General features: G+C 37.1%; 1 protein-coding gene across 1 annotated transcript in view; it reads right to left on the bottom strand.

Annotated features, from left to right (window-relative positions):
* KHDRBS3 (KH RNA binding domain containing, signal transduction associated 3) overlaps positions 1–19,774 on the bottom strand; it is a 65,602-nt gene that overhangs the window by 26,430 nt on the left and 19,398 nt on the right. Inside the window, exons 4-6 of the mRNA XM_017739061.1 lie at positions 19,266–19,405; positions 10,228–10,338; positions 8,651–8,843 (exon numbers count right to left, since the gene is read on the bottom strand). Of these exons, the coding sequence (XP_017594550.1) occupies positions 8,651–8,843; positions 10,228–10,338; positions 19,266–19,405 (444 nt within the window). The remainder of the gene's footprint in view (positions 1–8,650; positions 8,844–10,227; positions 10,339–19,265; positions 19,406–19,774) is intronic.

Genomic DNA, 19,774 nt, shown 5'->3' with positions numbered 1-19,774 from the left:
TTTTAGGGCATCTTTCAGGTACTTATAAAAGCATTCACTTTTATATTTAAAGCCATTATTCTTCTTCACATGGATGACAGTGTCTGCATTCCTTCTACCTACTAAATGTAATACAATGGACTTCCCTCTGTATTCATACTACATATGTCTATAAGCAGCTTTTCCTAAATGTACTCAGATATCAGAAAGTTTACTGGCAAACCCATAGTTCATCTCCCACAACAAAACTGAAAAACCCACACCAGATCATGTCTTGATTCCATGAACAGAAGCCTTTTCTTTGTTATTCATTATTCTACTTTTCAAGAGTTAAGTTTTCTAGCTTGTCCTAACAGATTTAGTCTGATCAAAAGGCAGCAATTGTGATGAACAGTCTGTGCTTACAACAGAAATGCAGGCAAAAAAGAGCTGAAAATGCTGAAGTCCTCCTAAACTACAGGTATTTATCACTCAACATTTGAAGTATCCACCAGGAACGTACAACTGTCTTGATTTCAGCCTTAAGAATCTTCCCCCAAAGTAACAGAACAGCTGGAGTTACAACACACATCATCCAAAAAGAATATGAAATTACTCTAAAATCTCAAAGCTTATTAATAAAGTCCTTTATTAAGCCAACTTGTAAGCATTTCTACTTAAAAAAGCTCCTGCCTGCAGTGGTCTCAATGATAGTGCCCACAGGTGATATAAATCCAAAGAGCAGCACTGGTAGCTCTAATTGGTTTGCGTAAAGTACAGACATTTTTCATTAATAGAATCAAAGGCAAAGTGTAAATATGCATCCTTCAAATATATTAAGTTACTATAATGGGTCAAAAAATTATAAAAGCAATCTTTGCCAAAACCTCTGCACTCCCCAAAACATTATAAATCATGCTAAGCCTTGCTCATCAGTGCTTTTTAACTACAACAGTATTCTAAACAAACCCCTGGTAGTGGAGAACAGGAAATGGTGGCTTTAAATTGTAATCTGCTGGCAGTGACAATGACAGACTACTGTTTGGATCCTCTTTAAGGAAAATGAACAACGTTTCAAAGAACAAGACAGAGAAACAGGAAGAAAGAACAGGGTAAAAGTGGCCTTTAACAAAAAGGCCATTTGCAGCACTGGGGGGAAAAAAAAAATAATGAAATCAATAAGAAATCAATTTTCCAGCTGTTCTCATCTACAGAAATCCATCCAAGGGAAAAAAATAAGGGCCATTACCACTACAGGTAAAAGACTGGTTTTTTTCCTTATCAGTCTCTGAAATTAATACTTACACAACTACTTTATCCCAGAATACTGGAGGAACATATTCCTTTTAGATAAAAACTATCAAATTAAAAAAAAAAGTTTGTGCAGAGATTAACTTGAAGGAGAAAACACAAAACAACATCAATGCAGTGCAATGAACTTTTCTCGGCAAATTAGAACTGTAAAGGGAAGGGAGAAACATTTTGTTACGTGGGAATAACATCCCTCCTTCATTTAATCAACAGGGAATATGGGGCAATCAAAACAAATATGGGTAGCTACAACCATCTAAAGTCTGAGTGCCAACATCAAGGACATTAGCAGCAAGCATGCACAGACTGTAAGCTCTTATTTTGGAGATTCTTATCTGTTTTCATCCAGAAGGAGCCTAATGCATATCCAACCAGAACAAATAAGGTATTCCTGGAATAAGAGATACAGGAGTGGATTGTTTTTCATGCACCTCAAAAAAGCCCTGAGGAGCTGCTAATGAATATAGACAGCAACATTTAAACCAAATTACTATCAGACCAAAACAAGTCTGGTTTTCTATACACAACAGCAGGGAGCAGTGTCAGAATCAGGAAGACTCATGCTCATTCAGTAATATCAATCTTTAGATAAGCAGCTTAAACTAAAATACTTTGAAAGAATTTTATAGGAACTTTATACGTGAATTTTGAGATAGGCAAGGGGAAAACCTTTTCAGCCTTTTCTCCAAAACACTCCACTGTTTCCACAGCCAATGTCATCGAATTCCTGGGAAAATGGAAACATTTTGCATTCTCTTTCCATCTCATCCTGAAAACCCCAGAGAAGATAAGAGACTCAAAATTAAACAAAACAATTATTTGAAGGGCTTCAAATTTGAAACCTTTTTTTTACATTTATCTCTTCTTGCTTGCCCTATTTACTATGAAAAAGAACATTGGATTGGGAAGGAAAAACTAAGAAATGTTTTCATGTTATGAACTTGCTTTCCATAATCTTACTCGAATTCCCCCTGATTTAAGAATAGTGTTAGCACTTCTGAAAAGCCAGAACTCAGTAAACAAACCGCTCAAAAAATGGTGTGATACCTAAATGGAAACTACAACATTTTCCACAAAGGGGAACAGGGACAGCAAGGACAAAAGATAATTTCTCTAGTTGTTAGAGACTGAAGCTAATTCAAGCCCTTTTCTAGGAACCCAAACAAAAAGCTTCACATTCAAAACAACTAAGCAAATAAAACCACTGATTTAAAATGCTGCATGTCATTAGAAAGGTATCAATACTCACAAGACCAAAGTAAATTAAAACATGGTGTAAATCCTGCAAAGTGACACTGAAATTATACTTGAACTCCATTCAAGAATTTAAATTCTTTGCAAACTGCATGTCATTTGGACTAGCCCTTACTTTCACTAATATTTTGCCACCTCAACTTCAAGAAGCCTTTATTTGTAAATAAAAAAATTGAATTTTTCTATATGGTATGCAGAGTTTTTTCTCCTTTTTTCCTACAGGTCTTACCTTCTTCAACCCCAAACAGCAAGTGAATATTAATGAGAAAACTCTAAAAACAGTTCACCACACCAAATCAGCAGTGTATGAACAGCTCCAAGAAATTGCTTCCACATTAATCCTAACTTTCAGTTTTTCAAAATCTAAATTAATTATGATCTCAATAGGGAGACAAGGAATTCAAGCTCAAGGCCAGAGATTAAAACAGAATTTGCACTGGCTTTCTAAGAAAGTGAACTAAATAACAGGCTATAGGTTTTTCAGTGGAATGGGCTCTCCCCTGTAAACAGTAAGACTTTGCAATCATTCTTTTCGCTAATTGATACCTACATTCATATTTTGTAATAATCACTTGATTATGAAATTAATTTCTTAGCCATCCAGCCAAATATTATTTGCGAATCCACTTTCCCTAAGGCTTACCACAAACTTGTAGGATTTCTTGCAAAACCAAAAGGACAGAAAGCACTGCATATGCTGGGACAGTACCCTGGTGCTCAGCATATCATCTCCAGAGAGAACCAAGGGAAAATGAATATGTGCAACAGGAATTCAAACCACAGGCCTTCCACTACCAGAAAAATACTGAGATTTCACTTTACAAAGAGAGACAGAGCAACACATCATCTGCTCTTTATTTTGGGAGAGGTCTTGTTAGACAGCAGGTTATGGTAATGTTTTGGGTCATCCCCATTTCTCATGGGACACAGAAAAAGCACAGTCTCATGCTATTGTAATATCTGTAATACACATGTACTTCACAGTACACATATAGTGTTAATTATAGTCTCACAATACAGACTTAGTGTGAGAATTACAATCTTAAATCTGAAGTCTGCTTGTTGATCAGTTAAAGCAATGTGTTTCTGGAAATATCCAGAAATTAATGCTTCAGGAATGATGAAGCTTTAAAACATCCCTAACATTTATGGTTTTGCAGAAAGCAGAAATAACTAAACGTAGATTTTAAGAAGTAGATTTTGAAGTTTGTTGTTATCAGAAACTTTTTTGTATCCAGCTGTTCTGTACATCCTTCTGAGTAGCCTGTATCTGTATCCAAGTTAAAATAAACTTGACATCTAATTGGAAGTAATTCACAATGCTCTTTTTCAAGTTACAATTTACTTAACATTAGAAAGGCTCCCTTGGTCTCTTACTGGTAGACATTTCATCTTTGTTCCATTTCTTAACACACAAAGCAATGTCATCGAAGCATTAGCTGCTAGAAATTATACATGTGGTCAGTGCATTAGAAAACTCTGCCACTGAGTTAACCCCTGTCTGAAGACCAGAAAACATCAGTAAATAGCCACAAAAAGAAATAAGGCTCTGCCACAAATTTTCCCCACAACTGGGAGGAATATTTAGATCTGACTGCCTTTCAAAGTAGTGTTGAAGCAAGTCTTGGCCATAACATGCTAGACTGATGAGTTATTTTTTCAATGTAGACATTCCACACTGCCAGAGCAACAGGTTTTAAATCCATGTTTAAAGTTCGTAATGCCTCAAAATCTGATTATGAACTCAGATAAAACTCACTTTGCATTTAACACACTTAAGCAGCCAAAACAGGACTTGACATGGCATCATCACAAATACATTCATGCAAAGTACAGACGTGAAATACTGGCAGAATATTTGCAAAATATTTGCCTTTGTAAAATGAAAATAGCATCAAATAAAAATATACTCTGAAAAAGATTCAGCCCCACTGCTGTGTTGCTAATTTGGAAAAAAGTCTCAGAGGTTGGAAGCTGCTAAGATGACGACAGCAGGACGAGGCCAAGAGCAGCAAACGTTACGAGACAGTAACTGAGGCTAAGCAGTTCTGTTCTAACCTATGTTTGACTGAACATTCACTGAGGAATTGACCTTACACTGTTATTAATTTCCTGCCTATTGGAAAATTGTGGAAAAGCTTAAAATTTTCAGCTAGTAGTTAAATAAAGTTTCTATTTCTTATCTTAGTGGAGTAAGTTGTCAGCTTAAAAACATATAAATATTTTTATCTATTACACAATATAGTTCAATACGTAGAGAAAAATTCACATTTAATTATGAGAAAAATTTTCCTGAAACCATCTGTAAGTGCTTCAATAAATGTAGCCTCCACCTAGTATGGTTTCCCTTAGCCAACTATTACAAAAATAAACCTGGCCATGCTTCACACGTCACAAAAGGTTTTCTCCTGACCTGAGCAGTTGAGGAAATAAAAATGAGAGCCCTGTTAGTCTTCAGAGAAAGTTTATCACAGCAACCAGAGCTATTAAAGAGTCAGTCTTCAGAGAAAATGATAAGGAACCATTATTTAGTGGCTTCAAGAGCTCAATCATGGTACTAACAGTGTGGGGTCTCAGGAGGAATGAGTTCTGGGGCTGAGACTCATAAGTAAGTGAGACTGGCAACAGTGGAGTGGGAAAACTGCTTATATTGAACTGGGGAAATGTGCAAATACTGCTATTAGTCCAGTATGTTGTGTGACTGCTGCAGAGAAAGGCAAAGTATTCAAAGGCCACCAATGTAAAGACCCCAGAAAGATGACAGAAGACAGAGGCAGCTCGCACTGAGTAGAGCTTTCTGTAATGGGCAAGGTTCTGGAACACTTCCCTGTGGGCTCTAAACACAGCACAGCAACGTTCACAGTTTTCTTGATCTTGAGCCCACATTAAAATGCATCTCAAATTAATGACTTTTTTGCCTATGATATTTTTCCCATGTGAAATACTGCCTCCAGAAGTAATCTTTCCAATTCTTCAGAATGAAGTAGCCATTCCCCTTCCCATTTTAATGATAACTATTAAAAAAACCAAACAAACCACAGCTACTTAATCAAGAAGAGGAAGGAGAGATATGAGGATAAGCAGGAGGCAGAACTGAGTTACTCACAGGTGTTAAAAATTCATTTGTGTCAAGGACTACACAGAGTTAAGCAAAGGGAGTGAAGAAAAAGGGAAGCTCTCTGTAATTCATTGTCTGTAACAAGGTAGATTTAATAGCACTCAACAGAGGAAATAGGCAAGGACATTACATACTGAAAGCCCTAAATCACCTCTGAGATATTCACAGAGTTACAGGAGTGAGTGGTTCAAAGCTTCCATTTGCACACAGTTTGCTTCCTCCTGAACCTGCAGTTTGACACTAGTTTAATGAGTATACAGCAAAGGCTTGTAAACCTAAGGGAATGAAAAGCCCCATGAATCCTTAGGACTTTCCAATCCTCAATGGAAAGCCTTTTTGTGGTGGGTTGACCCTGACTGGACACCAGGTGCCCACCAAAGCTGCTCTGTACCACTCCCTTCCTCAGGCAGACAGGGGAGAGAAACCATGCCAAAGAAGTCTTACGGCTCAAGATAAGAGCAGAGAGATCACTCACCAGTTACTGACACAGGCAAAACAGACCCATCTGGGGGAAATGATCTTATTACCAATTAAATCAGAGTAGGATGATGAGAGATAAAAACTAAATTTGGCAACACCTTCCCCTGCACTCTTCCCTTCTTTCTCAGTCTCAACTTCACTCCAAAATTCTCTACTTCCTTCCTCACAGCAATGCAGGGGGATGGAAATGGGGGCTGTGCTAAGCTCCCCACACGTTGTCTCTGCTCATTTCTCTCCAGGGACAGGACACCTCACACTCTTCACCTGCTCCAGCATCAGTTCCCTCCCACGGAGACAGACCAATGCAAACTTCTCCAATGTGAACCCTTCCCTTGGCTGCAGCTCTTCATGAACTGCTTCAGTGTGGGTCCCTTCCATGGGGTGAAGCCCTTTAGGAACAGACTGCTCCAGACTGGGCTTTTTCTCCCCTCTTAAATACATTACCCCAGAGGCAGTACCACCATTGCTGCTGGGCTTTGCCTTGGCCAGCAGCAGGTCCACATTGGAGCTGGCTGGCACTAGCTCTGCTGGACATGAGGGAAGCTGCCAGAAGCTTCTCACAGAAGCCACCCCTGCACCCCTCTGGTACCAAAACCTGGCCACACAAACCCAATACACTCACAAAGGCTGCACTGTAACCTCTCTGGATATCTCAGTTTCCAAAGCTTTGATGGTGCTTAAAATAACTTACGGTACCCACCAGACTTTCTGACATTCTCATTCTACAGACACTTCTCAATCAACAAGACCTTATTCTGCTCAGGTTGGCAAACTAATGCTTTAATATTAGATATAACTAAACAGGAATTAGTAAAGAAGGGGCAGAAATACTGCTCATGACTCCTACTGTGCTCCCTTAACCAGTAAAAGACACAGTTAAGGCACTTTGATAATGTACCACAAATGGACAGGTAAAAAAATACCAAGCATCAAATTTAGTACTGAACATGCAACACACCAATGGCTCATGTCCCTGCTAAACATTCTCCTGAAGAAGAAATGGTCCATCTAGCTGCGCTTTATCAACTACAGCTTTAAGTACTATATCTATCTATCTATATCTATCCCAGTTAAGGTATCTTGTTTAGAAGATAAGCAATCCATTTCTAAAGAACATTCTTTTTAGAAGTTATTTAGCACAGCACTACTTTTCTGTACAGTGCTATTTTCTAATTATTCTCTCAGAAGTGAAGCATACATCAGGATACTGAGTCAAACAGCTACTTCCATGCCACTTTTATAGACACATGCTGTAAATAGCAGATTATATATAAAGATGAAGTTACTCAAAGAGGTTTATATTCTACCATCTCTCTATGTGTTCGAGAATGCATGTCCTGGAAACAGGCTGTTCAATGAGGACTGATGCCTTTGAAAGCATTGTGACAGATCCACTTATTTGCAGTGCCCACTCTGACTAGTCAAGTATAGCCAGGGGAAATTTAGGCATGTTGTTAAGTATTCTTCCTCAAAATTAATGAGGTACATAAACTTCTTCTGAATTGTTCAGTTATATGCATAAATGTTGACATTAACAACACTAAACTTCTTTCTGAATAAAGCTGTGGTGTTATATAGAAAACTGGATTTCTATCAAAAGAACAAAAGCTGGTATTTGATTTAGCGGGTTTTGGTGGGAATCTTTGGAAGAAGAGAGGAGAAGGTAGGTGAAAGAAGGGTTAAGAGAAAAGCAAAGAAGCTCTAAATAGAAAAACCATTTTCAGAAATGCAGGCTCTTCTTTTTTGCTTATCTAAACAACACAGACAACAAAGTCCAGACACATTTGGCTGTAAAGAGGGTACACTAAAAGCTTTAGTATATATAAGGCATTAAAAGCATTGTCCTTGAAGGTATTATTTTTCTATAAGACTAAATTCATTTTTATCACTATAGTTTTGATTTAATGATCTTTTTTCTCTATCTTACTGCTCTGTAAGTTCAATTTAAGTTTTCCCTAACAATTCATAACTGCGTAATTTTGTCATATACAACACAGAAAGTATTTTGATATGATTCTAATGTTTAATACAATAAAATCAAGATGAGTATGTATGGCTTATTGAGATACACTGTGCATTGTTAAAATTTTAGGATTAGTTCTGAAGCCTTCATAAAAAAATTTTACTTGTCTAATCATTAAACAACTACATGACCACAAAGATAGGCTTAGGAAGGAAGATTAGAATATTATTCTGTTTTAGTTGAGAATTAAAAGTCTACAACATTGTGATTTTTCGGATTTTTTGGAAAGCAAAAACCTGATATAAAACATTTAAGAGGTACATAACTACTTTGCCAAATGCACTGTAAATGTCTTTATGATGGTGCATACATATATGCTGAATTTTTTTTTAAATTAAGCAGTTCAAGTCTAAATGGGTAAAGAGAGATGACCACAATTTTTCATACTTGCTGGGTGTAGGACTTAATTAGGTGCTAATTACAGAGACTGTACAGAGTTCTGAAGGGATGTCACCTCTCCAGAATGACACACACTGCATGCACAGCACATCCACAGCTCCACTTACATATTCCCCATAGGTCTCCTGTGCCGGGGGAGGTGGCAGGGGCCGGTACCCTGCAGGGGGAGGAACTCCTCGTGCTCTGGGTGCCAGAAGTCCCCGGCTCCGACTGACTGGACCTCTGCTGGGAGGGACTCCCCTGGGAGCTGGTGCCCCTCTGGGCACTCCTGCTGGTGGTGGAGGCACTCCCCCACGGCCCCTGTGAACACACGGATCACTCACCATTAAACACTATACCCAGCGCCTCCCCTTCCAACACCTCCCTCTCCCACATCATGACAGTTTTGCTTTGCTACAGTCAGAAAAAATCTAAAGGAGATTTAAAGTTTGTAATTTCTCTGTAAACTTAAATCTGATTACACGTATTATGCAAAAAAAGGCTGGAAGATAGATACAAACAAGACATGGGATTCAGTGATGAACCTTGCACTGACTTGAGTCATTCTCACATATGCAGACACACCCAAAACAATCTGCTGGAATCAGTCAACTTCACTAGAATGTGACTTTTAGTATGCGAAATCACAACCACAGAACAACAGCTTCATTTGAAGGTGTCAGGCTATATCGTACTCAAATCCTGCACCAAGAAATCAGTTGCCACTCCCTTCTGATCCTGTGAAAGCTTCTGAACACAACCCAAAAATCACACTGTGTGTGATATACTGATTGGGTCACAAGAAATACATTTTCTTCTGCTTCTGAAGAGATTTCCATCTGTTTCAGGAAACATCCAAACGTAATAAAACGTGCAGGGTGATTATAGGATATAACCTGACGTCCTGCATGTATTTAAGAAAACTAAATAACAGTATATTTGGTCTAAAAATTCTGAAAGTGTGATAAACATTAACTTGCATTCCATTACTCTGGACACTTAACATATGGATGAAAAATATGAGACTTCAGTTGAACCAGTTTTCAAAAACCAATTGATCCATTTAGAGGTGGCTTTTCCTCCTGCCTCCCTGTAGTAAAGGGAGAGACTTAGAGGTACAATCTGTGAGAAATTTGCATCATTTACTCTTTTAAAGATGACATCTAAAACACTTCTAATAGACATCTCCTTTTTAAAGGACATCATTTCACCCCATAGACTATAGCTGAGTCTGAATGACTGCTGTAGGCAAATAGAATTGTTCCAAAGAAGGCAAACCCTTATCATACACTCTAACAGATACATAGAAGGAAACAAGGTACTAGCACTACCTTATCTTTCTACCTATCAAGCCATTATCTAATTAATTTCAAGAGTAGTAATGGAGTAGAAATACTCTGTCCTGATTTCAGTAGAAATTTCCAACTTGAACAGTATTATAAAGATCCAGATTTGGCCTTAAGATTTTCTATCCTATTTCATACAAGTCAGGTAACTTCACGTCAATAAACTAATCAGAAAACAAGACAATCAGTTTATCACAAATAAGTAGTATTTCAAAAACTGCATCACTGAACGAGGAATGCAAAAAATGTAAAGATACAACCAGGATAGATTTTATTAATTTTAATTACTGATGAAAACACAGTCACAAAGTATTTTAAACAAGCCTAGACAGTAAGTGATTTAAAACTGTGCTTATTACTTGGTTTTGGCTAATCTGTAGAATGCCTCCTCAGGACAGGGTACCAGCTGCTTATTTGACTTCATTGTAGTGGGGGCAGGGGTGAGCAGTGAAGTTCCCAGACACAGCCTGCTGAAGTAATATAAAGAAATAGCAAATGTGATACTTTCCAAGAGAAGCCAGAGAAAGGGAAATGAACCTAGTGGCACAGACGATAGTCAACACCAAGTCAAAAAAAAAAAAAACATCAGTAAAAAGATTCAAGAATCACTAGGCATAATCATGACAGCATCCTTCAGGCAGGGTGCAAGTGAAAGCAGGAAATGGGACATTCTGAAAAACATGGAAAAACATTTAAGAGAAGAAAAAAGGTACAGCTTTTCAAGCTAGCATAGATTTATTCTTGAGAAGGAATTAGAACAGCAGATCCATGTGATGAGGTCTTTTCTGCATTTCAAAAAACAGTTTATAGGAATGGAATGGTGATGAGTGGGAAATAGTATTTCTCTTGTATTACAAGATCATTTATGATCTTAACTTTTCATAACTTTGTCCATTCCTCCTACAGGAACTCTTAATGTGAGATGTATGGTTCTCATGGTTACTGCACCAGGCTGGATGAGACTGGAAAGGCACCAAGATAGAAAACCCAGTGACAGGAGAGTTCAATCACCACCACACAGATTTGAGTTGTATCAGGTTATGATGCTAAGATGAAATTTTTAGAAACTGTAAATTGTTATTTCTTTAAGAAGTTACCAGGGAACTAAAGAAGCTTGATGGACATTTACACTGAACAGACTCAAAATACTGAGGGACAACTTGAACAAGAACCTTTGCACACCTTTGCAAAAACAACAGATCTGTTCAGGTATTGCTTAATTTGAAAAGGGCAGCTATACAAATTGTGTTTGAAAATGCTTAAAAGAGTAAAAGGTACATATACACATGATATGGGAAGACAGAAATTCTACAGGAAGGCAGACAAATACACAACAATCATCAAAAAAAGAAAAAGCTTGAGAAAGGGCACTAGGAGCTCAGTAAGGCTAGAACAGGTTTTAAAAGAGGTATCACTTGAAAGGCTGAACCCAACTCTAACCTCAAAGGAAAAATCCTAATAAAACAAAATACTCAGAAAAGCAGGTCCACAGTAACTGAAGCCCTTCAATCCTCCCAGAATCAGGAAACCTCCCAGAGTGAGCCTCAATCACCAGTGCAGACCAATTTGTATATATGAACGTATACATGTACATGCATATTAAGTTTTTTGCTACACAGTCAAGAAAGACTGAGGAAGTTTCTCACAGTAGAGCTGTTCTTACAGTAATCCACTGGATACTGCTGCCAATGCTTTAGAGACAAATTACAGAACAGAAGGAACAAATAGAAGTACATGCACTATTTTTCTATGAACTGCAACAGAGGATCAGATGCCTACTCTAATCTGTAGCTGAATCCCAACCTGAACGTTTTAGAAAAGAAAATAGCTAAAAAAATCCAGCTTACAGGAGGGGACATGTGGGAGTTAATACATACACACATATAAATTTATATATCCTACCATTACACAAACCAACGGGTTCTGCACTATGACTGCCTATAGAACACCTAGAATTAAGATTGGTCCAGAGGTAAGGATGCTAAAAAAAAAAATTTTAGAAAACATAAGAGTACATACAAAACTTTGCTACTCAACTGTGTGTATTCACAGACTTGTTTCCTAATTCAACTTCTTTCCTAATTAAAAAAAACCCAAACATAAAGTAACTGGAAGTGCATCAGAAACTATGTCAAGATGACAAGCAGTCTAGAACCATTCACATACCAAGAACAATTAAGTAGATTAAGGCACTTCATACTACCAGTGACAACTGAGGCTTATCTGATGGATCCAACAGATGCATCAAAGGAATGGAGAAGGTTGAGGGGTGCCCTCAGCACAGTCCACACCTTCCTCAAGGAGAGCAGTGCAACAGGAGGTGCTGGGCTCCTCGCTGGTGACCAGCAACAGGACCAAAAAAAACTGAATTGAGGTGATTTTAAAATTTTGTTCTTTCACTTTCCTGGGCTTTCCATCTCCTAATCAACTGCTTTTGAGGGGTATCCCTCTGCTTCCAAGGCCTCTGAAGAATCTACACAGAGGGTGTGTTCTCTATATCTTCTCTTCTACAACTATCTCACTTATTAATTAAAAAACCTTTGTGCAACTGCTAATAATTACAATAATTCTTCTACATAATTCATCCAAATCAAGACATCTCAGCTCTGTGCTATTGCACTCAGAGATAGCTTATAATCAAATCAAACTTCTTATGGCTCCTGGACCACTTACACTGCTTGCTTCTTTGCCCAAGGACATCATTCTGCAGGCCCAATTTCAAGTGCCACTAACTCTCCCAGTCTTTGCTAACACTCTGCTGATTAGTTTTATTTTCTTTATAAAACCTTTATAACAAGTTACACATTATCAAAACTTGTCAGCCCATTGTCAGCTTTGACTACCAGCTTATATTCTGGAGTACAAGAAAGGTATTTTTTTATTTTCCCTCCTCTCTGCCATGGTGTCACTTCTGTCCCTGTGAGAAATCTTTTGAATGTTCTCAGTAAGAACCCCTTATGAATAAGAACACGTAAAAACTTCTTACGAAGTTGAGTCCATATATCCAGCCTGATGGTGCGCACAAAGTAAGCCCTGAACCTCCCACAGATCTGTCTCCAAACTTTCTGAGTACTTTGATTATGCAAATACTTTAAAACAGGGTTCAAGTGTCTTATGTTCAGGACAGGCGAAATAAAAAGGTCCTTGCTAGCAACCCCCTCAGAGGATGACACTACAGTACACAAGTGAGCGTCACATAGGACACTAGTGTTTGGTCTCCTTTTTGGTACATTTTTAAGAAAAACTCAAGTACCTATTAACTGTAATTTCTATCAAACACACACTCGTACTTAATTATTGGCAGTAAACATACTCAGCAAATCCCACCTCCTAGCCAGGTGCTGTTATCGTCACTTCCAGACAGGCTTTAGCAACAAAATGATCATCTATGAACTTGAGTCCATTGTGCCCTGCTCTCAAAGAAACACTTTATTGCCAGATAATTATTGCTTCAGAAAATCTGAAATATTTGTTTCATCTTTATAGTCACTTCGGGTTTGATTTTCCTAAATTTATTAATCTGGCAGTAGTAAACCCAGTGAAGGAAGTTAACCCTTCCCCATTAAACACAGAAGTAATTTAGATCATTAAATTCTGAATAATTTTACTCCCAAAGTTGGGTAATTAACTTGTAGGCTTTGCTTTAAAAAGGCTTTTAAATCTGGGTACCATGGACTAGACTAAGTAAAGAAAATTTAGTATCTTTTGTTTCACTACAAAATGGGAGGAATAATCTAATTTAACTCACATATCACATCATCTCTTGAAAATACTGTCATGAAAGCTGTTTTTCTTGGAATCTAAGTCTCCTCCCATGATGTGATCTCATTACTTATACTTGCAATTCAGTATATGAGGAAAAAGAAAATACAACATGAAGCACAATTTCTATAAAACTATAAACACACTAGAGAAGGGGGGAAAAAGTGTCTAACAAAAGTGTCAGAAGGTGCTAAGGTGATTTGTAAACACTGTGGAGTAAAGACAGAAGATGGTTAATGTCTAAAAATGTACAGTCTACCTTACTGTGTTCAGTTGCAGTATTACTAAAGTACTGAATTTTGTGATTAACATCTCATTATTTGAATCAAGGCTTTAATATGTGTAAAAACATTCTCAAGAAAATCTAATACCACTTAGAGCTACACTACACAATGTTAGACTCAAAACATTCATGAATGTTCAGAAGGAATTCATAGGTACTAATGTAATAATTGATTCCCACTAAAATAGTATTTTACGAGCTCATACAACTTAGATACTTCCTCTTTGGCCTTTGTTAGCAATAATATTCGACCTTTCTACTTTACAGTAGTCCCTTAGTGTTTCTAGGATTTATTTCCAGCAAACTAAGTTACTGCCCTTGACCACAGTAGCAGGCACAGCATCTCACTAACACTCATCTCCAGCTGCCCTCGGCAACAGCCACTTCCATAATTTCATTTAGAACTTTCTCTGCTCTAGAATCACACTGATTTTTATTTCAAGTTTCACCCATCACTGGATGTCTGAGTCAGTAAAACTATTCTGATCATGAAATCACAACTAGAGTCAGTTCACAGCTTTCCTTCACTTTTAGTAACACAAAAATTAAAACAGTTTATGGTATGGAGATCTTTTTCCTTATCTCCCCCCAAAAACATTAAATGGAAGAATAGTTTTAAAATAAAAATACTTGTAAAATTTAGGACCGGTTCTCAAACACTATATGATTCAATGAGGAAACACCTGGAATTCTTTAATTTTAGCATTCACAGTTCTATATATCTGCAGGGATTTACAATGTTCAATATACAGATCAAACAAATTTGTTTACCAGATGTTGATATATTTTCTTCATTTGAGCACAGCCAGCTACACTCAATGTTCCTCAAACAGTAAATATTTTTGTTTTATATTAGACATCTGAAAAATAACAGACCTGTTATTTTGGTGGTGACATTTTAAAATACTAAAACACTCATATCTGGATACAACTCAGAACTGAGATTTCTGCCTTTTCATCCTTTTTGAAAAAACAGAAAGTCACCATTGAGTTAACACTCTTACACAAGCTTTGGTTTGTATTTCCATTTTAGAACAGTAATATATATGTTCATGTTTCAATTTTGTGAAAAATGGGAGATCACAAAACTAAAACAAAACACAATGAACATTAATTATACCTGCCTTTGGCCTGGATCCTGAACTGGCTTTGTCAAATATTTCTTTTGTGCTATAGAATCTTCTGCACTTCACTACCTACATGTTTTCAACAGAAAGTTATTTTTCAAAAAAAAAAATCTAGTTGATTCCAGATATATGGTAGGAAAACAGCTGGAAGTTGTGAACACACTGCAGCAGTGATCCACATCAGCTCATTTTACTTCTAACATATAAGAGAACAAGTTCTAACTCACAACTTCTGTAGCAGTTTTACCTTTCCCCAGAGTGACAATCATTCAACCATTAGGATCTCAACCATGCGTAGACTGAAATACAAATAATAAATGTGAAAAGTAAAAAAAAAACCTCCACATCCTCTTGAAAGCATAAACCAGAAATCTGCCATTTCTTTAATGAGACTATTGATAGATATTGGCTTTATGACAAATTACGTTTTTTCTTCCCTCACCTTAATGAAACCAAATACCTGTTTTCAAATACAATCTCTCAATCTGGGGTGTGAACTTAGCCAGCCCTCCCTTACTGTGGCCTTTCAATACCTAAGTGGAGGTGCTTATAAGAAAAGGACAGTAATTTTATCAGGGCCTGTACTGATAGGATAAGGGACAACAGCTTTCAATTGAAGAGGGCAGGTTGAGATCGGATGTAAGGAAGAAATCTATGAGGAGGGTGCTCAGACAACACTGGAACAGGTTGCCCAAAGAAGTTGCAGATGCCGCATCCCTGGAAGTGTTCAAGGCCAGGCTGGGACTTTGAACAACCTGGTCTAGTGGAAGGTGTCCTGCCCATGGCAGGGGGTGAAATAAGATGGTCTTTAAAGGTCCCCATGTAAAGCATTCTGTGATTCTAGCACTGATTTTCTGCTATAACCATAACCACATGAAGTGGTTCCACCTATGCCACCACAAGGTATCAAGGAACTTTGAGCCATGTTCTTAGACTTACTATCATCATCCTCTAGAATTTCACTTTTCTAAAATATCTTAGTTGGAGTCACAATTGAGCGATCTTTGAATCTTATTTTTATTCTTAAAATAGTGTGAGGTTTTAGAGAGGAAATGCTGCTTTAGTTGCAAAACCTCCTTAGAGGTGTACATTAACATGTACAGAGTCATAGACAGGTTTGGGTTGGAAGGGACCTTAAAGAACATCTAATTCCAACCCAGCTGCCATGGGCAGGGACACCTTCCACTAGAATGTTAACATACGTATATTTTAAGTTTTTAGTTAATCGGAAGCCAAAATTCACATTTTGGTTGGTATAATTTATGATGCACTGATTCAGGATGGGAATACAAACGCACTGAAGAAACACTGATTCCTAAAGAGTTACATATTCTAGCTTCTCACCATAACAGCATCACATTAAACACCATGGATCCTCTAAGCTTGCTAGCACAATAAATTAGAAAGCAACTGGTATGATCATTTTATATAGTTGTTTTCAAAAAAGAATTTAAGAACATCATAATAAAAACAAAGGAATGAAAGGCAGACTTCCACTATTTTCCCTTCTTGTTGTACAGAAGAGGGGTTATGACAAAATAGTTTAAGTGCTCAGCATGAACACTACAGAAAGTAGAAGTGCTGTGATTACCTCTGAAGGTTGTCTTTAACAGTATTAGGGACAAAAACTGGGAGCAAAGTGGGGGAGAAAGAAGCAGCTATAGGAAGCAGCTATATCCTCCAAGATCAATGATGAGAAAAGAACATTCCTGAAGGCAAAGCTTACAATGCACACACAACTCTTCCAGAACAAATTCCATCCAGTCAACCACAAAACCTTACTTCGCTCTAGAGTAACAAAAATTTACTTAAGAAAAGCTGGAACAATCCAGAAAAAGAGTAAAAAGTTACCAAACCACAACTATTAGGAAATTTTTTTTAGGAATGCCTGTACATAAGCTAGGACTTTTTTATGCAAACCCAAATGTATTGGTTTCTACAAAATAAAATTTTGTTATAGAGCTAAAAGTAGATTTGATAAGATGTATTATATCCAGTTCCCACATATCTCATAAGGAGCAAAAAAGGCATAAATTAGTACTTTTTTTTTTAACTGAAACTATTCAGGAGTAATAAAGGTTTCAAAAGTGGGAACTTAAACACACCCAAAAGGATGTTTCATGTATCAAGGCTGGAATCATAAAACCATTCTGCAGATTACAAAGGAAGGTTAGGATCAAGGTTTTAGACTTCGTTTTACAAGTCTTTTGAGGCTTTGCTTCAACTTCTTCTGGGTATCTCAGGGATGCTACCTATTGAAACTGTTTTATCCAACACTGAGACAAAGCCTTTAAAGCTTTGCTTCAACAAAAGTATTATTCATGGAAATCCATTTCTGCTAAAAAAGAAACAGAGCATTATAACTGAGTTTGAGATCTTCAGCTCAATGGCTGTAGAATCTCAGCAGCAATAGAATTGAATTTCACTTAAGGAATATGCTAACAGAGCACTTCAATTTGAGACAACAAAGTCTTGGAGTTTAAGACAAGCCTTAAAGTAAGGACAAGTCAAACAGACCCCCTTTCACTTTCCTTAGAATATATGTGAAAAATGGCGATGACAAAACCACCACCTTTTACTGTCACCTCCAAATCAAACACTAATAACATTTAAATTTACCCTGAAGATACTTCAATAGTTGTAGAAGGATTATACAGGATTCTGTGAGCTGTCTAACAGTGTATCTCTTGCATAAAATCCAGATTTGAAAAAATAATTTACCTATATCCAGAGGATAGAACTAGTGATGTTAGAAAGCAGTACTATAAAAAACTATTTACGTATGCACATACTAGGTACTAACAGTGTAAATTAGTTATCAAACTTTGATGATAGGATCTGACCAAACAACAGCTTCTGTATCCCAGAAATATTAGCTAAAGGACATGGAAAATGAAATAAAGTGGAAATAGTACTGCAAACGTATCGGTACTGAGCATCTGTAGCAGAATAATTACAGGCATCTGTGGCAAAGTTACAAACAACTGTTTAAAAACCGAAATAAAATTTGCAAAAAAAAAAAATCTCCAAAATCAAATGAGGTCTCCAATTTGAAAGAATTCTTGTATGGCTGATTACAGTGCCAAGGGGTGAACCTTGGTATATAATAACCACTACTCAGAACATTTAAATCAAGAAAAGCAGAATATATATTTTTTACACAATATTACAAAATACAAGAACAACAATGTGATCATTGAGAATTTTTTTTTTCCTCACAGGGCACAACCCACATAATTTCTTTAAATTAAGATTCACTCTGTATTGCATTTGCAATCATTATCAGGATACATGTAACTAAGAAGATCTATATAAATTGAGTATTTCCTTAGTGCTGCTTCTTCAAACATGCTTTATCATCTGAGGTAAAATGCTTCAGAGTCTTATTCTGAAATTATTTTACAAGTTAAAATACAAGTTTCAAGTTGCATTAAAAAGAACTGTGGATAAAACAGAAGAAAACAGTTTACCACAGTAAACAGTCACACTTAGGTGCTGCAGCCACAATCTCTGTACTCTAACATAAACAGTTATGAACTTTATTTAGGCTTTGTTTTCACACTTCAGAACTTGAAGGAGTTGAAACTGTCATCTAAGTACTGCAAGGAATACAGGGGATGCTAGAGTAAAAATCAAACATCTTCTGTGACAAAGAAAAACAGCAAAAGCAGTAGACTTTGCCTACTCCCAAATCAAACAAAAGCCACTTTTCACAATGCAAGGGCCACTCAGATAAGAAAATCCAAATTCTACTTCCAGAGCACTTCTGTATCATTTAGTCATGACTACGAAAACTTAGTAGTACCATAAAAAAAGAAAAACATACTGTGTAAATTGGAGATACTGCCTGAAATTCACATCAATCAAGGAAAGACAGATTTACCAGTTTTGCAAAGCTGTGAACTCCACAGGGCCCAAACACAGACTGCACCTAAGGAGCAACTCACAGCTAGAAATCAAGTTGCTCACAGTAGGACTGAACATCTCCTATGGTGTGCATTGCTTCTTTACAAAGGCAGCATTCAAGTTCCACAAGACAAAATTCAGCACCACTGTTAATTCAGTCCAAATGAACTAAACTTTCATCAATAAATGAAAGTTGTTTCCCCGATCTTTTGCTCTTCTTTTGGGAATCCTTCATGTATTTTACTGCTGTACTCTGGAGGGAAATTGTGTTTGAAGGGAGAAGCTTGAAATATGTACATTCAAATGAAATTCCATGTACCTGGACAAAGCAGGAACAGGTACTCCTCTTGCTCGAATCGATGCTTTTCCACGGACAACTGGAACCTCTGCAGTTTCTGAGCCACCATTTAAATATGTTAATTCTTGAAGCTGTGCCTGTCTGATTTCATCGTTGTAGTCCTGAAACAGCAGGGAGGCATAAGAGAGAAATCAAACTGTTTATCCACTGCTCTCAGCAAACACTGCTCCTGAAAGTTTCCTCTTAAAAAGTTGAACATTCCACTGAAAAAGTTTAACATGCATAATAATATTCAGTCCAAAAATTATTTTAAAATTCTATCTAATAACTGCCATTTTTACTCAGGCATGTTTTTCTTTCCCTTTGCATATTATTTCTATGTAGCTTTAGCCATAGAATATTGCCAGTGCTAAAATGCTGCAGAGATAGGAGGAAACCAGGAAAAAAAAAAAAAATCAAGGTCCCATATTCCGAACTGAGATCCAGTTTTTAGTTCCAGCTGTAGAATGATTGTGTGTTACAAACAGGAC

Source organism: Corvus brachyrhynchos, unplaced genomic scaffold, assembly GCF_000691975.1.
Source record: "Corvus brachyrhynchos isolate BGI_N302 unplaced genomic scaffold, ASM69197v1 scaffold187, whole genome shotgun sequence".
Lineage (NCBI taxonomy): Eukaryota > Metazoa > Chordata > Aves > Passeriformes > Corvidae > Corvus > Corvus brachyrhynchos.
Note: the sequence above shows the minus strand (reverse complement) of the source record. Positions and strands in the feature narration are given on the sequence as shown.